The sequence below is a fragment of the Bactrocera oleae genome, chromosome 3 (genome assembly GCF_042242935.1).
Source record: "Bactrocera oleae isolate idBacOlea1 chromosome 3, idBacOlea1, whole genome shotgun sequence".
In the NCBI taxonomy this organism is placed as follows: domain Eukaryota; kingdom Metazoa; phylum Arthropoda; class Insecta; order Diptera; family Tephritidae; genus Bactrocera; species Bactrocera oleae.
The window spans coordinates 22,001,608-22,020,392 of NC_091537.1; the positions used below are offsets into that span (position 1 = coordinate 22,001,608).

Here is an 18,785-nt window from a genome sequence, read left to right on the forward strand (position 1 = left end):
ATCTAAAATTATGGCAATCCTACCGCGCACTCAAACATGTTCGATGGCTCTCGTGCTTGCAGACAAACAGGCGCTTCTGCTTGTATGCTGCTGCACTTAACGGCTCTCTGGAATTGTAGTGGCGAATGTGTCGTGTAGGAAATTTTTGATGTCGAAGCAAATAAAATTTTATTATATCTTCTTTTATTTGAATAAATTATTTTGGTTTTATTAATGTTCTTTGCTATTAATAATAGTTTATTAAAAAATATTTATATGCTTTGCTCTGAATAAAATATTGTATATTTTAATTAAATATTACTTAAATAATTGAATTTTGTTCGAAATATTTATAAAAAAATGATAAAATGCATAATATAAAAATTGTATTTAAATCATGAAAAATACATCCGATTTAGTTGGTTAAGGACTCAGTAAAAACAAAAAAATACAAAAATTTATTTTTCTAATTATTACATTTTGAGGTTCTAAGCTATGTTTTATATAGAAGTTTGTGGTCTTACATATACATACATATGTTAAAACTCAAGTCTGATATTAATGTATGTATATATAATATATATTTTTATATGTGTGCATAAAAATATACATATACAGAAGTATGTAAGATCTTGGAATATATCCAATTATAATTTATTTCGCAGAAATTGTTATTGGGCTGCTTCGTTTCGTGATTATTTAATTTAGTTTAATTCCTTTGCAATACTTTAAACAACAATAAAAATAATATATAATTTAAAAAAGCAGATTTTTTTATTCAAATTCTTAAACAAGCCGCCGCCGATACACCAGAAATGTCGTTGATAAATACGTGTGCGTCACTTCAAAAACACCGTATATAAATATATATTTTGTATATACACTGATCAACGCACCGAAATTATATATACATACATATGTATGTAAATAAAAGCAACAAAAGGCCGACTGTTATCCATAATTGTTTAGAATTTACTATAATTTACGACTACAACAATGGCCGAATTAGTTTTTGTGGCCTTATTTGTAATAGAAGTCGTCTAGGAGACTAATAGCGGTCTAATAAGCATATTCATATACTCGTATGTATATATGTAAAGTAGAACATATGTATGAATGAGTGTTTCGAGCGCATTTTAGTACAAGATAGTACAAACCGACCTTGGCATTCGAGACTCTTAAAAGGTAATGCCGGGAATGCAATTTAGTGCATCTTATTGAATTTAAACAATTTAGTATGTTTACTTTGTTGTTGTGTACAGGCATATATGCTTGCATATACATGTATACATACACACACACACACAATATAAATGCACAAAAATACACTCCACCGCATGCATTTGCCTTACCGCCGCATATGAAGCTATCAACCAGCGCGGATGGCTCTGTATGTATGTAGGTGTGCGTTTGTTAGCCCAAAGCAGTGGCAGTCATATTCCAGTGAAATCAACATGTCAATCTCTAAAAGGCAACCGTAAAAATTTTGTATTTTTAGAAAAGAGATATAAAATCACAGATATATTTGACTTGAATTTTCAACATATGTAAACAAACAATTTCAAATGTACATACATATGGGTATGTACATATATGAGTATCTGTTGCTATTGATGCGCTAGTCGAGACGACTTGCTTGGCTTGTGTGATGACTAATAAGCGTATTGATTAGCTACGAAACGGATACAAAAGCGTAGAATTTAGTGCATGAGAGAGAAAAAGAAATTTATAGCGGTGCTAATAAGTGTCTCCTAATTATTTAATATTCTCTAAAACTGCCAAAACGTGACTTTCCAAAAGTGTTTTCAACATACATACATACATATATTTAGGAATTTATTTACATATGTGAAAATATTCCCGGTTTCTTATCAAAAATTACGTGATCGCCTTCGTTGGCGCTTTATTCCCTACCGCTTTGAAATCTTCAATAAGTAGTTGAGTAACTCGGTCTTCAATCACAGCAATTTCCTCAAAAATTTGGATTTGGTTACTGAGAGAAAGATAAACTTGCACTTTATATGACGCAGTAACCAAAACACATTCTTTTTTTGTTTTTTAGATAAAAATAAGATAATTGTACTTTATATGACTAAGTAATCCAAAAAAAAAAAAAATGAGTTTTCCAAAAAAACTTTATTTAAATAATTTAATAATAAAGTGATATGAAAAGATAGTAGCACTCAATTTATCATTGCAAGGACATAATAAATTACCAACAATAAAGAATCTATATATTCAGAAATACTTTTCATATGTACTTACACATATGCTAACATACTTACAAGCACAAGTACATGTGACTGTAATAAATAGCTGCTTTTGGGCAAGGTGAAAATTGATATGGAAAATAAATGCAGACATTCGTACAAAAAGCAAGACATTATACTAAAAAAGAGCAGCAAAATATAAGTATGTGTGCGTTTATATATGTATATATGTATATATATAAATGTGTATGCATAGATTCAAAAACAATTTAAATTGACAGCGCTAAAGTAAGCTTGCTGCCTTCTATTAAGTGAAAGCATTATGAAAGCTGTAGCTGTAATAATGCATATAAATAATATTCTAACCAAGTCTTACACCAAATGTATGGCAATTTTTTATTATTTTAAAAAATTTAGTCACACAATTTATATATTAGAAAAATATAATAAATTAGTATTTAAAAAGATATATAAAAAACTTCAAGTTAAAACATGTGCGATATATGTATGTATGTTTCAACAAAATATATTTTATAAAACCAAAAAAAACGTCTCATTAAGTTTGTATTAAAAAACGCCAACTAAATTAGAACGCTTCAAAAAACCCCTAGCGATAACTGAATTAATCAAAACACAGAAATCGCAAAATTGTGAGTAATTATCAACATACATAAATATATGTATGTGCACATTTACAAATGCTTCAAGCAGTTTTATCGCTTTATGTATATATGTAATAAGCTAAATTTTTTAACTTAAAAAAAGTTTTTTTAAAATTTTAAATAAATATAAATACTAATTACGATTTTCTTTATATTGTTTACATTTTATTATATATACTTTTTAAACTTTTTACTGGTTTTTTAAGCTGCGCTCCGGGACGCTCGCTTCGCTCGCTCGCCTAGTACCATATATAGTTATTACTGAGTTATTCAAATAAATATTTGAAAGCTGAGTCCTGAGTTGCTTTTGCTGACTTATTTTTAATAAAATGTAATTAGCTATATTAAGACAAAATCAAAGTCAAGTATTAATACATTTTCTCGATCGGGGTCTCTTTCTCTCAGAGAAAACTCTGTCTCGCATTATCTCTCTCCCTGCAAATCTTCTCAAAACACACGTGCCTGTTGTCCAACTGCTTAAAATGTTCTACTCAATGCATACGATTTCTTTCATTCTTTCAAAGTTCAATCTATTATGAAGACATAGACATTTTAAATATTACATAAGCAAACCCCATCTATACGTACCAATATGCTAATACCTATACCTACAACCCAAATGGGTAGCGCCATATGTTCGTCGATTTTCCCACAAATTTTTAATGTATGCACTTCACGACAACTGAACAAGAGTCCTTCACATTTGCTGCACTATAGAGCGCATGGCCACTCAACGGCATTCTCTGACTGCCACCGCTGGCATTTATTTAGCCGCACTTCAGGTGGCCACTTCACCATGAAATATGCATTTGAAAGGAACGCTTTGGCACATCACCGACGCACCGTTCATGAAATGGAAAACCGTTTTGCTGACAGCGGTTGCAGTAGCGCTGCAAATTGAGAGATATGTATGGAGAGAGTGTGGGGCACACGTCCTGTGGTGAGATTAGAGGACACAAAATTAACGTTGGCGGCATGAACACAGAGTGCGCATATGCGTCGATGGACATTATAGGTTATAATTGTTGTTGTTATTAGTTTTTTTTTTGATGTTGGCACACCAACCGCAACACACAAATTAGCAGAAATTTAGCAGGCACATAAATAATTAAGCGCAAATTACAATATCAGAGACATATAAATCTGTATGTAGGTTGTTAATATGTATATATAATATATTAGTATGTATGTATGTATGCACAACAGTGGAAATTATAAGCGACATTCGTGACTTAGAGCACATATATGTACACGCTCACATCGGTATAATTTTTGACTTTCATGTCGCTGGCCGTCACTGCCATGCCTCAGTTCCCCAACAAACAGATTTTTGCACGGAAAATTGTCGGAAAATAATTACAAATTTTAAACATATGGAAGTAAATATTTACTAATATGCGCAAGCACCAACGAATGTCAGCAATAACAACACATCTATGTAACTGAATATATTTCCATGGCAGAGTAGACGAGTCAGTTGCCTGGCACTGTTGCATGCCACGTTTGCTGCGGCGCTCGTATTACACTTTGTCAATTGGCAGGCGAGGCGGCCGCAAAATGTGCCAGCGCAGAGGCGTGCGGATATCGCTACAAGCGTGTTGTATATCATTGACATGACAAACGCGACAACAACAACTAAACAACAGCAAGAACTACAACCAGAAACAACAATAACAACAACAATGCCTATCTTTTCATTAGCACAGCTGGCATGGAAAACTTTCAAATGCAGTTAGATTTGACATATGCAACATGCAAGCAAGCAGAAACACCAGCAACAACAACAAAAGCAAAAACCTACAGCGACTAAATGACTATCATGCAGTGACTACACTCCCACACCGCCACACACACATGCATCCAAGCACATACAATGAAATAAATATCTTTCAACGCCGTCGCAAAAGATCGGGCGGACAACCCAGGCAATTAACAACTTCAACTCTATGTAATATATGTATGTATGCGTGTGCGTTAGAACCAGGCTGCTGAGTCGTTGATGCGCTGCTTACATGGCTGATCCGTAGGCAGCACTGCTTTAAGCCAGGCGAGGCTGTCAGCCAAACAAATAAATTGCGCGCTACCTTACCTTTAAACGACATTTATCTTCGAAGATGTTGTTGTTGCTAGTGTTTATGCTGTTGTTGTTGGCTTGTGGTTACATTGCTATGGCAGAGCGCGTAGTTACAGTACTGAACAATTTAATTTGTGTGGTCATAAAATGTTAAGTGAATGGCGATAGTAACGAAGACGAGAGAAGAAGCGAAAGGAAGAAAAATGAAGAAGAAAAAAATACGAAAATACGCAGCAAATAATTTTCCTAGATTAAGCTGAGGTAAAAGTGTACCTAATGTGGGTGTAAAGCGTGCAAAAATAAGCGAGAAAGACAAATGTTAATGATAATTTAAAAGAAAAACTGCTTATAGAAAATTAAATTGCAGGTAAAATTGTTATTTTGCTCAATTTTTTTTTAATAAATTTCTTGGTGGCTTGTAGTAGGCCCAATCTGAATTATAATTGAATTTAGATAAATATTGACAAACAACAAAACAAAAATAATAAATATAAGCAAATTTGTTAGAAATATTTTTTATGAAAAATTTTTGATACATAAATTGTTGTTACAAATTAATTTAATAATTTTGAATTTATGAAATTTTTTACATACATACATTTTTTTGTAATTATGATAAGTATTTTTATTATTTAGAGCTATTTTTCTTAATAAAAACTGTTGATACATATGCACATACATACATTTTTTATTAATGTTTTTTTTTTAATTGTTAATAATTTTTTTAAGAGTTTATAGTTTATAGCTTCTTTTTTATCAACTTTTTTTTAATTTTTTTTTTAATTTTAAAGCTATCAGTGCATCAGAACTATTTTTCTTAATAAGAGTTGTTGATATATATATTTTTTATGTATATATATTATGTTTTTTTTATGAAAAGTGTTGCTATAATTTTTTTTATATAATTTATTATATATGAAATTGTTTTTATAACTTTATTTTTAATTTTTTAATAATGTAAAATGATCACAACAGTGATTATAGTTAAAAAATAATTAAGAAATATTAAAAATATCAATTTCCTCGGATTATTTGTTCATATAATTGATTTGAATTCAATTAAGAAACTAAATAAATATTTGGGTATGTATTTGTGTTAGTACATACATATATACATATATAAATACGAGTTTATGCGTTTCTTTTTTTCTAAAATTGTTTAACTACAAAAATAAATCCAACATTCCACAATCCCAAAAATCCTCCAAAAATAACCTAACTCACTTATGCGCCTAAAAGCATGCTTGATTACTCAAACTGACGCTGATGTTCTCATAAGGCTGATTAAGTAAACGCATGCACACACACTTGTATGTTTTTTTGTGATATCAAAAATCAGGTGCATGCATATGTACATGTATAATATAAAACTCTTGTGTATACAGTAAACTCCCGTTTTACAAAACTTCAAATTTTCGCCAAACAAAAAAATTCATATTGAAGAACTTTAAAAAAAATATTGTATATGTGTATAAGAACAAAAATACTTGTATCTACAGTAAACACTCGATACACAAAACTTAATTTTTTTCATTAAAAAATTTAAAATTCGTGATAAAAATGTAAAAATATAACTGTTGTTGCTTTAGAAATCCGCTATATTTTAATTGGTTGCCTCTATTCACTTTTGTACAGGTTTCACTGTGCCATAATGACCGCAATGCATGCAATTTAGTCGCGCGACTGCACGCACACGCAAGTCACAAGTACATTATTTACACAAATTTAGCTGTCAAAGCAAATACTGCAAGTATGACAAGCTATGCGTCACAACAACAACTAAAGCATAATACAGCAACACGCGAAATAGTTACTAAAATACAGCGCAACAAAGAAATACACAAACATACAAAAACACACAATTGTTGTTGTCATTTTCCACATAATTTTTTGCATGTTTTTGTTGTTGTAGTTGTTTTTATTTTAACAAGAACGCAAATTGCGTGTTGCAAGGAGTTAACAGAGACTAAAATGGGGAAAAAATGAAACGCGCCAACAACAAAACACCAAACGAAATACAACGAACAACAGCAATATTTACAACGAAATGGAGCAACAACCTTTTGACACACCTTTCGGAGCGGCGGAATGGCGTAGTTCGCGCACAAAAGGCACTGCGACGCCCCATTTTCGCTGCTGTTGTTTCACAGGAGGACAAGCATGAACGTATGGATGTGTATTTGTATGTATGTATGTGTATTTGTATGTATGTATGCAGGCACAAAGTTGCAGAAAGTCAGCAGGAGAAACTTGTTAAGGATAAAAGGCGAGCAAGCATAGAACAAAAGAAAACAGAAAAGCTAGCGACTACCACAATGCTTATGTAATTTTCTAGGGCAGTGCGGCAGTAAGGCGCTTTTATTCATAATTCAATAGCGCTATTTAGGATTTCTAAAGAATTATTGCTCACTATTTAAATGCTTTTATGTAAGTGATTGAGACAATAATTTAAGCACATTAAAGAATAAGAATGGTTGAATATAGTGAAAATATATTCCAAGCTGAATGAAAACTCAGCTATATTAAATACTATTAAATATTATGCTATGACTTGATAAAAGCAAGTATTATTCGTAAAGTATCACACCTATATGGACATATACATGATTCTTTCTATGGCTTAGTTATTTCAAATTTGTGCATCATGCAATTTTCTTCTATTTTTAACTTAATAAAATGATAGTAATGAAAAAAAAAATATAATTAGCAAGTACGTTCTAAGAAACCGCTATTACGATCTTTATAAACGGTTTCAGCACAAAATGTTAAGAACATTCTCTGGTGTTTGTATTTGCTAAATTTAACTGTTAAATTTTTATATGGAAATCATTGCTCGCTCCAGCGCCACCTATATATAGCAAAGTCGCAATCCAAATGATAACTACTGTTGTATTCAGATACAGCGACATCTACTGTCGTAGATGTACACTGCGCTTACAGCTAGCCAACTCTAGAGGCCGTTATCCATCGGTCTATTCTTGTCCAGCAGCTTACTGCGCTGGCGCAAGCATTGATTGAAGCAGAATTTCAAATGCAAAATGGGTTTTGAAGGCGAACATTTGGTAGAAAACGTACTCTCAATGTTTGATTTATATTGCTGCTGCACACACTGTTGTTGCTACAACATTTCAATATTTATTTATTTATATGATTAAAATTGACCATTCTGCCGTGTTATTCATAAGTTATAAACCAAACACAAAAAATTGCATTGCCTTTGATTGCCGGCCAACGGAGTTGCCTGCCTTTGTTTGCTACATTTGATATAGGCCAGTAAGAAGCATTTGAAAATGATAAAAAGTGAAAAAAATTGTAGTATGTTGAAACCAATTGGAAAATAAAATAACAAAAATTAAAGGAAAGAGAATTTCGGTCGATCTGAGCTCGCGAAGAGGAAATGGAGGCGGTTGTTTGAATTTTTAAGAGTTAACAACTGTTTTTCTCGATTCCCGGCAAAACTACGAGTGCTACTTGTGCGAGTATATAGAAAGTTATAGAGCAATGTTGTAGGCAATAAAATGATTTACAACTTTTGTATCAACACTTTTCTTCACATAGCCTAAAATTTTATGTGAAAAATTAAAATTACCAATTTTTTGGTTCTTTATTTTGATCAGTTTCAAAAAAATTGTCTTTCACAAAATTTGGGGTAGACTAAAATTTTTTGGGTATGATGTAATTTTTTTAATTAAAAATATGTTTCTTTTCCCTTTATTTGGACGTAATATCGAAGAAAAACTTTGATTTGCAATCGAAAATTCTCACGTCAAAATAGCATCTCTTTTTTTTTATTTTGGATGATTTACTATAGTAAGTTTTCTCAGAATGCAAAAAAATGCCCACTACCTGACGCAAACCTGATATTTTTTACTCTGTTACTACGAAATAAAATGTCGACTGATACTCTATGACCTATACAGATACCTCCGAGAGGATGACTAAGTGTACAACAACAACCACATGATCTGGTACTCGTAGAAACGAAAAGGAAAAGTAAATGAATGTGTTACCAAAAAGTGGGTTGATGAGTGTTATGCTCTACGCCAACGAAGCATGAGTGCCGAAGACGACGAGGCTACTGGGAATCCAAACAACGCTGTTACTAACCAAAACTTCCAGAGATCTTTAAAATTCTTTTAGCTGACTGTATAATGAAATTGATCGAGAAAGCTGGCACTCTGCATTTATTAATATAATGTGTTGGGCATACTATGTATGTATGTATGTATGTATGTATGTATGTATGTATGTATGTTTCATGAAAATTTGGGTACGCGAAAACTCTATGCAGAATCGGTTCCGCGCGAGATCACAATCGATCGATTCTCCATGTCACAATCAATAGATACGATCGCAAAATGTCATGAATTGATACCATCTACAAATAGCTTATGCATCCAGCGAATTCTTCGAATTTGGCCCTAATGATTTTTTCTTCTTCCCACACCTCAACAAAATGTTGCGGGGAAAAAATTTGAAACCTATTTGGAAATTAGAGACCAGTTGTACTACAAAAATGTTATCCAAAGTTAGAAGCTCACAAAAATTGGTATATACATAGCTCTTGAAGGTAACTACTTATATTAAAATATTAAAAAAAAAAATTTCGACTGTCCTAATAATTGAGGGCAGTCGACCAGCTTGCGTCGTGACAAAAACTGAAACGGAAAAGTACTCTCTGTCCCATATTATTTAAGACTGTGCATGAACAATTCGCAATATGGTAACTACGTTAAGAGCAATCGAGTATATAGTCCTTCGAAAACGAAGAACTATGATATTAGTAGGTACTGTATGCATAGGGAATAATAGCAATATAACCACACAAATCGAAGCCACAAATTCTTCCCTTCACTACTTATAAATAGGAGTATGAATCGAATAAAACCATTTGAAGAGCAGCAGATGCAGCTCATACTAAAAATACGCCAACACATATTTCGATTATATTGGCAATACATATATTTGTATGAATGTATGGTATGTATGTTTGTACTATGAAAAAAATATGCATATAAAGGTACAAGTATATGTGTGTGCGTTATTTTCGGGGACAATGGCAGGATGAGATTGCATACTTCAACAAAAACTTTTATTATTAGACAAACTATCTGTACGTATGACTATTATAATAAATTGTATGTGTTGCTGTAGCTGCACAGTATAGTTGTTGTTGTGGGCAATGTTGATGTTTTTATTACATGTCAATGTTTTTTATTGCTGTCATGAAAGTAATTTTGTCAAAAACTGCTCGAAGCACAGGCACGCTCCACTAGGTCGAAACACATAAGGCAGCAAAACACACACAATATAAAAGATATAAAGGTATATACATGTATTGTCCTGTGCGGCACGGACTTAAGCAGGAGTATGCATACATGCATACACACATATCTTTTTGCTTCTGGCAGTGAACATCTTTGGGCACTGTGCTCGCATCGAAGCGAAATTTGTGCGCCTAATGCCCCGAGGCGCGGCACGAGCAACCTCACATTGCTGCAGTCTACACACAATGGCTAATATATTGCCGTAGGTCGTGGCTGCCGTCAACTGAGTATAGATGATTTGCGTTTTTTCGCTTGATTTTTAAGGATAATCCGAGTTACTTCTTTTACGACTATTTGCTATAGATATTTTTGGCATGTGTGTTTTTTTCATTGTTGAATGCACAAAAATTATTATATGACATTTTTCGAGGCATGTGCATTTTCCGTGCAGCACTCGACGGATTGTCGAAATTTAATGCCACACAGTGTGGTTATAAATATATGTGGGTATGTATGTGTGAAGGTGTATGCGGTGTAATAAAATATACGAGTGGGTCATGCTTGTCACGGAGTCAAAATAATAATAATAAGTGAGTAAGCAGTGCAAAAAACAACGGTATATTGCTAATGTTTTCTGGTTGAATAGATTTCAGTCGTAAAATGCTTGCTACGTTTAGGCGATTCGAGATTTTCAAACAATCGAATATTTTGATTTTGGCCTAAAGTAAACTCCCTCGAATTATGAGATATCGGTATGAAATTTTGCACATAACCTTTACTCTGAAAGAGGCTGCTTACTTGTCTGAAATGCCGATATCAGACCACTATAACATATAGCTGTCATACAAACTGACCAATCAAAATTGAGTTATTTTATAGAAAACTTCTTTATTTGAGAAAATATCTTCACGAAATTTGGTACGGATTAGATCGAACTACTCTGGCATATATATAGCTTTGGAGCAGCTGAAGTTAATGTTTTTTCTTGATCTCTTTTTAAATAATTTACCCATTAACATCGCTCGTAGAGGCCCTCTTGAGAAGCGTGCCTCTGAAGATTAGCGCAAAAACCGCAATTTTTGCATCAACAAGTCAATAAAAATATGTTGTATACACTCAAATACCTGTTTAACAAAGACTGAATGAAATAAACTTGATATCTTATTCTTTACTTCAAGAATAAATTCTCAAAATCCTTTAGGGCTTTAACCAGAGCTAACCCTTACTAAAAACCAACAAACATGCACGGTACAAATTACTTACCTGTGAGAAATAAGCTGGCAGCACACAGCGTTGATCGTCCAGACGAGAGCACTGTACGCGCTCCAACAGCTCGAAGAGATCCTGTGTGGCACCGCGCAATTTTTCCGGACTGTGCGACGCACTTCCGCTGCCGCTGCCTTTTTGCGAGCCCGCCATGAAAGCGTGTTGTCGCCTGCAAATAGGAATGTGAGAGGCGTTATGAGCAAAGTTATTTTACAAAAACAAAATAAACAGAAAAAAGAAAACAAACATAAAATACAAAAAATTACGAGTATTTAAAAAAATATATTTATATTCAGCGCGAAATTCATAAATCCATATGTATGTAGGTGTGTAGCAAAAGCAAATAAGTATATTGAAATAAAATACGACAAATAAACACCCACATGTGTTCAAACAGTGACGAGGGAAAAGTGGCCAAGAAACCCTGCTGGCGCCTCTGGCTCAAACGCACAACGCTAAAATGGTGAGTGAGGCGCCTAGAAGATGTCACAACAAAACCACATAAATAAACAAACAATTGGCATCTTCGAAAAGCGTTTTAAGAAAACGCGTACTTGAAGCTAAATATAAATCAATTGAAAATATGCCTGTTATCCCACACAAGTAGCGCACCTCTCCACCACTCCTATTTCCTTATCTATTTCGCACGTTTGCAGTTTTCATGACTATGAGTTCGAAAAACGTTCAAGTGGTCTCAACCGCAAAGCAGTCATCTTTCATTCGCAGGACTCAAATGTCAGTGACCGAATTTTGTTGTTGTTTGCATTACGAAACATATAGCTGTTTACTTAACTGTGAATTGTTTGGAAAGCGATTAAATGGTGGTTAATACATCTATGTGTCTGTTTTGGGTGCAGGATTTAATAATGAAAAAAAAAGATTTCTTCTCTGACGAGCAAACTAAAACTTTTTAACAACTACAAGGGTTTTTCGGGGTTCGGGATTAGAAAACAAAAAAAAATGTTAGTAATCGAAAATGGCTTTATTATTTTTAAAAATATTCTCCATTAAGACCTATACACTTTTTCATGCGTTTGAACCCATTGTCAAAGCACTTTTGCCACTCTGATTGAGTTATCTCCGAAATATGCGTTCTAAACGCATCAACGCCTTTTCAGGTGTCGAAAAACGTTGACCTCTTAGTCAAAGGAGTCATTCGGTGCCAAGGCAGGACTATACGGTGGATGACATAGTCGATGTATGAAAGCTCGCACTGTCGTGGTGAAAAGTGATCCGTCTTCGTATATTTTTTATCGTATCATATTTTTCTCTCAACCAATCGACACGAGCCTTTTTTTAGCGATTGACAAATTGTGTGGGATCCAACGTGAACAAATTTTTTTTTTACAGTCAAATGTTCATGCAATATTGAATTTATGCTGATCCCACTAATACCTATAGTTGTCTCAATCTCAATCGATAAACACTGGTCTTTATAGAAACAGAAACGTACATTAAGTTTATATACTGTATGTTCTTATGTACATATATATATTTTTTCTTCACACACATACATATACATATGTACATATGTTTTTGATTTCACTTTCGCTCTCCATTTTTATGGATTATTTTCTCTTTAAAAACTTCATGTTGACAAATATTTCTTTTATTGCATAAAAAAATATAAAATGTCAGAAGCACTTTTCAAAGCAACATTAAAAGAATTGCATTATCAACATGCAATGATTTCTCAATCGCTCAATCGGTGGAAATTTACAACCCCAAAAAGCAGTGATTTCTAAGATTTTCGACATGCAAGCTTTAAATAAATTTCTAAGGCATCTAAAGTAGCAGTAAAGAACACTTATGCTTATGTTCTTAAAGAGCATATATGGTACATATGTGTGTATGTATGTGCATGTAAGTATAAATATAGCCAGTGTTCGAAGCGGTGTGTTTGCGCAATTTTCATTCACTCGATTCACTTACACTCGATTCGAGTGGCACATAAAGAAAAGCTGCGCGCTGAAGTACCCTCAAAAACAGTAAAGTTGGCAAAGCGGACAATGAACAAGTTTTTTTTCTCCGCTTACAAAATTGTTCAAAATGTCAAAAAGACCACGAATGGTTTGCAATACGCACAAATGATTTGGGTAAGCCACATACAAAGAGATCCGTATGTATACATGAAGCTATTATATTTGTGGCTTTCTCATAAGCGTGTGAACAATTCGCCAGTTCAAAAGTGGCCAATAAAAGCTATTAAACTAGAAAAATGCGCATTTGATTTGAAATAAACGGAAAACTTGAGAAACTTGAGTTGTTTCTTAAACGCCTACAAGGAAGTAGAAGGAAGTAGGGTATGTTGTTTAAGGGGTTAGGAGAGCTTCGAATTTTCCAAAAAAAATTTAACTTCGGGTGTACCGAAGCTATAATATCCTTCTCAAAATTTCAAAAGATTCCTTATGATAACTAGATTTTGATCGATGATTGTATGGCAGCTAGATATGGTGACTCGATCTGAGCAATTTCTTCGGAGATTACACATCAAACGAAAAAGTTTTAAATACAAGCACTTGATTCCGATCGTTCAATGCATTTGCTAATGCATACGCTATATGCGATTGTTATCCGATCTGAAAAATTTCTTCGGAGATTACACCATTGTCTTAGACAATAACCCATGCTAATCAATCACACAAGCTATAAGATATAGTGGTCCGATATTGGCAGTTATGACAAATGAGCATCTTGGGGAGAAAAGAACGTATGCAAAAATTCAGATTGATATTTAAAAAACAAAACAAGTGACTAAATCTCTGTCTTGAAAATGTGATTACGAAGATTGGCCCTGTAGTCCATAAAATTTTTTTTTATATACACTCAAATGCAATCCTTGAGTGGAAATGAGGAATGTCGCCCGCAAACATTTTCTGTGCCAAATTCGACATTGACGGGCAATGCCCGCCACATATTTAGATGCTTCAAAAGTAGTAGTAGTAAATTTATGAAACTTAAAAACAACTGTTATTATATTTATACATTATCTTGGCTCTCTTTTTATCTTAAATTCATTGTAGGTAACGGTACTAGGCATTTTGTAAAAGAAAACAATTGTAATTTTTTTCTTTTTCAGTTATTCTGTGGGTTCAGAGTACTGTAGTTTCAAAGGAACCGCCTTTCCACATATGTTTTACTAAAAATTAAATAAGATCCATATTTTTATAAATATATTCATTAAAATTAAAATATTTTATTTTTATATTCTGATAACACCAGCACAGAGTTGCATTAAAATTAAATAGTTTCCACACCCAAGTTTCTTTGAAATTAAATTGTAAGGCAAGGAGTTAATAAGGTCTGAATGTGTGAAATTCAATGCTGTTTTTAATCTCAAATTAAATTGTCAAAATGAGAACGTTTTTCAGAACTGTGAACTGGCCTAATGTAAAAGCCCTTATGTAAAAGCAATCTAAAAACTCGTAAAATTTCGAAACTTTTTTCTTTAATATATAAAAAATTTAGAATATGTACAGATGTCTTTAATATTTATTTTTGTACTTAAATATGTGCTTTTCTATACACATATGTATGTATGTATATAGAAATAGAATTTCGTGCTGATGCACTTGCGTCAACACCTTCCTCTCAGCTCTTTACTTAATTTTTTTTCTTTCATATTTTCGTCACACTGTTATTCTTATGCATCAATTTACACTAAGGCATATACACATATGTAAAGGCGCATACATAAGTATGTATAATAGTCGGTGTTGACATAGTTTCCTTGTACAAACACTATAATGGTAATTGTCATCTGGGAAGAGGATGTTTTTATTGCCTTAGAATTTCCTAAATATGCAGCTGTTGCCGCCAACATTCACTCAGCACTCCCCTTAACAGTTACTCAGCCGTTCATCCTTGCACTAATACATGGAAATATATACAATGCATGTGTATGTGTGTGATTCGCTTTGCATATGACTATTTCTTAAAATATGAAAAATACGTCTGTCAAGCGCTTTGTTTTTCTACCAAAATTTCCAACTAAAAACATACATGTATACAGAAAAATGTACCGTTCCGCGCTCGGGCACAAAAGTATGTCAGCAGAAGGACGATTGCAGAGCGACGCGTTGACACTAATAAATTAACACCTACCAAATAAGGCGGAATTATAGTGCTACGCCTAAAGGATATACTTAGAAATATATATATATATGCATACCCTCATACATACATACTTATATACATACACATAGGCATATATACAAAGTGACATACATTTGTATTTCTAATGTTCCTGCAACTGCCGCTTGGCTTACATTTTGTAATGCAACATCACCGTGTTGTTGTTGTAACTTAGTGGTGGACTCTATGGAGCAACAATAGCTGCGACCACTGAGCTCCTGACAGGCGCGTCGCAATGTGTGCGCAATAATGGGAAAGTATTATTTTTAACTGTCTGGTACTCGACTCTGCAGAAATTCAGATTTTAGTGCAGCGCTGTTGATGTGTGTTAGTGTTGTTGTTGGAGATAGCGCGAGTTTACACAATGAAAGTGGCGGTTAACCCATTTCGAGCGGCAAAGAGCTGTTGACAGTTGTCTAAGCATAGGCATATGCAATTATTATTTAATAAGGACTTGAATAATGACAAGATGTATATACTCGTATACAAATGCATATATTATTCCACACATGTTTATATGTATGTTCATAAAAGTGTGTAAATGTGGGCGCACATATACTTATGTGTAATCTCCTTCATTTAACTTGCAAATTGAATATTTATTTAGCAGCTAGTTTAATTAACTTGCGGCAATCTAATGAGGTTGAAGTGAATTAACATGGAATATGAAGTCTGGCAATTATTTGCAGAGTCTTCAAGCCTGATACAACTGAACTAAAATTTCAGTACAAAGTAGAGCCCAAAAATCATTTAAGGGGTTATATCCACTTCAAGCAAAAAGATATGCGTTCTTCTTTTGTGAATTGGTTTTGAAGAGCATTTTAGTAAATGAAAAAATAAAAATATTATATAACATAATCGTATATTCAATTCGGCGTATAATTTTGAAAAACTTTAGATTTGGTAATGATCAAAGGACAAGTAACAATTTTGATTTTTGACAACATGGCGCCTTCCCAAAAAAACATCTTGTTCCTTCGAGTATTATCTGACTAATATCTCAAAACTCACAGAATTCTTCCTCACCGACTCTGAAAATAGCTTTCGAGGAAAACAGCAAAACGCTTCTAAAATTTTGAGCGCCGTTTATACCAAGTTAAAAAACGTTTACATATGTATATGTTACGCTCTTATCTCCGAAACCTATTTCCGCATTAACTTCAAATTTACGGAAGCGGAAAATATACTCTAATATTTGTATCTGCGTCCGATTTATTGATAATCGTTGTTCTTTTTGAAATTCATATGTGAATATAACCTTAAAATTAAAATTAAAATTATTTAAAAAAGTTTTAAATTTCATTAATAAAATTAATATTTTGAATTAAAAAATTACTGAGTTATAAATTAGATATTAATGCTTATAAACTATGCGATCCTAATAAGATTTCTTTAGTATTTCGTTGTAACTAGAGCCGTTTTCGATTCGCCAATTTCTCTGCTCGCTTTGAGTCCTATTCACTCGTTAAAAAGCTTACATATACAAATCCACAACGGGGTAAATGAGCTGAATTCGATACAAGCTGGCAGATATCGCATTAAAATGGTATAACGGCTCCTCAATAGTACTATGTTGTATAAAAGTTTTTACTATTTTAAAAGTTTCAAATGTGAAATATATCAAAATAATAATGTAATACCTATTTTTACTTAAAAAATATTTATTTATTGATTTTAAGCTCTTAAGATACGAACTACGTTATGGATACTACTCAAAGTCAAGGGATTTTACAAATTTTATTTGCTACGAAAAGCATAATTTTTTCTTCAAAAATAGAAGTAAAGGGCATAGTGAAGAGGGCCAAATTTCTCTTCTAACGTTTGCGAATCGACGGAAGCTTATCAGTCACTGTAGTTCACAGTTTTTGAGAGCTTTTTCTCTACAAAAGCAATTCGGCATTTCCTTTAATTTTGAAATTCCTTTCATGGTTGCAATAGCGCTCGGTTTAAAATTAATATTTACCTTATGTTCGGAAATTTGAATGTTATTATATATTTCTTGTATGTAATATGCAAATACGTATGAACACAATGAGCGACAACAAAAGATAATTTCAATAATGAGCGGCACGGCCCCTTCGTCTCTCCTCGTCGTCCCCTCGCTGACAAAAACCGGTTTGAGCGACAAAAAGAATTCTCGTCTGAGCTGCTCTAGTTAAACTGAGCTGCTAAAGATTAGGATTTTCTTTAACTCCCCCGATTTTCTCCAACTACTTTCAATTATAAAAACACATAAAAAAAATTTGAATATTTTTTATACAGTTTTGTATATAAAAAGCAAAAAATCTAGACCAAATTTTTGAAAATTAGTTTATCAATGTAAAGCAAGAAACATAATTTATAAATTTTTGTCAAGCAAAAAGTAATACAAGTATTAACAAAAAAATCTGTGTCACCGAAGCTATATTACCCTTCACAAATGCAAAAGATTCCTTACAAGAATTTGATTCAGATTGTTTGATGAGGCAGCTGTACGCTATAGTGATTCAATCTCAACAATTTCTTTGAAAATTCTAATATTGCCATAGACAATAACCCTTCCCGAATTTCGAGAAGATATCTCCTTAAATATAAAAGTTTTCCATGCAATGACTTGATTGCGATCGTTCAATGTATAAGGCAGCTACTAAACTCCTACTGTGTATGCTATAGTCGTCCGATATCGACGATTCCGACAAACGGCAAAATTCTTGGGGAAAAGAACGTGTGTAAAATTTCAGATCGATACCTCAAAAACTGAGGGAATAGTTCGCATATATACAGACAGACGCACTGACGGACAGACAAAAGGACGTGGCTAGGATTTCAGCTTCCTTCTGAGTGTTAAAAACTTCGTGGTAAACTTAATATACCCTGTTCAGGGTTTAAAACGCTAGATATGCAAAAGATAGAGTTAATCCCAAGTGAACTTTCAACAAATAATAGTGCTCAACGCCAAATCAACATATGATTACAGACAAAGCAAACTAATAGTGACATATTTACTAATGGCTTCACCTGTACTATTACTACAACAAATCCAATGTGCAATTCTGAAGTATGGTAAGTGAGCTTACATATGTATCTAAACTAATTTTTTTGTTGCTGCAAAAATGAGACGTGTGAAATTACCGCGAAAAACTGAATACGGAAATTTGATGAGCCACACACACCCCCTAACGGTACAGCATTAAATGCAAATTTATGCAAATCT

General features: G+C 33.1%; 1 protein-coding gene across 6 annotated transcripts in view; it reads right to left on the reverse strand.

Moving 5' to 3' along the window:
• The window catches only part of RapGAP1 (Rap GTPase activating protein 1), a 214,200-nt gene that overhangs the window by 91,789 nt on the left and 103,626 nt on the right, over positions 1 to 18,785 (reverse strand). For all 6 annotated transcript variants that reach the window (XM_036366743.2, XM_036366744.2, XM_036366746.2 and 3 more), the window contains one exon: positions 11,456 to 11,627. In XM_036366743.2, coding sequence (XP_036222636.2) covers positions 11,456 to 11,627 — 172 coding nt within the window. The remainder of the gene's footprint in view (positions 1 to 11,455; positions 11,628 to 18,785) is intronic.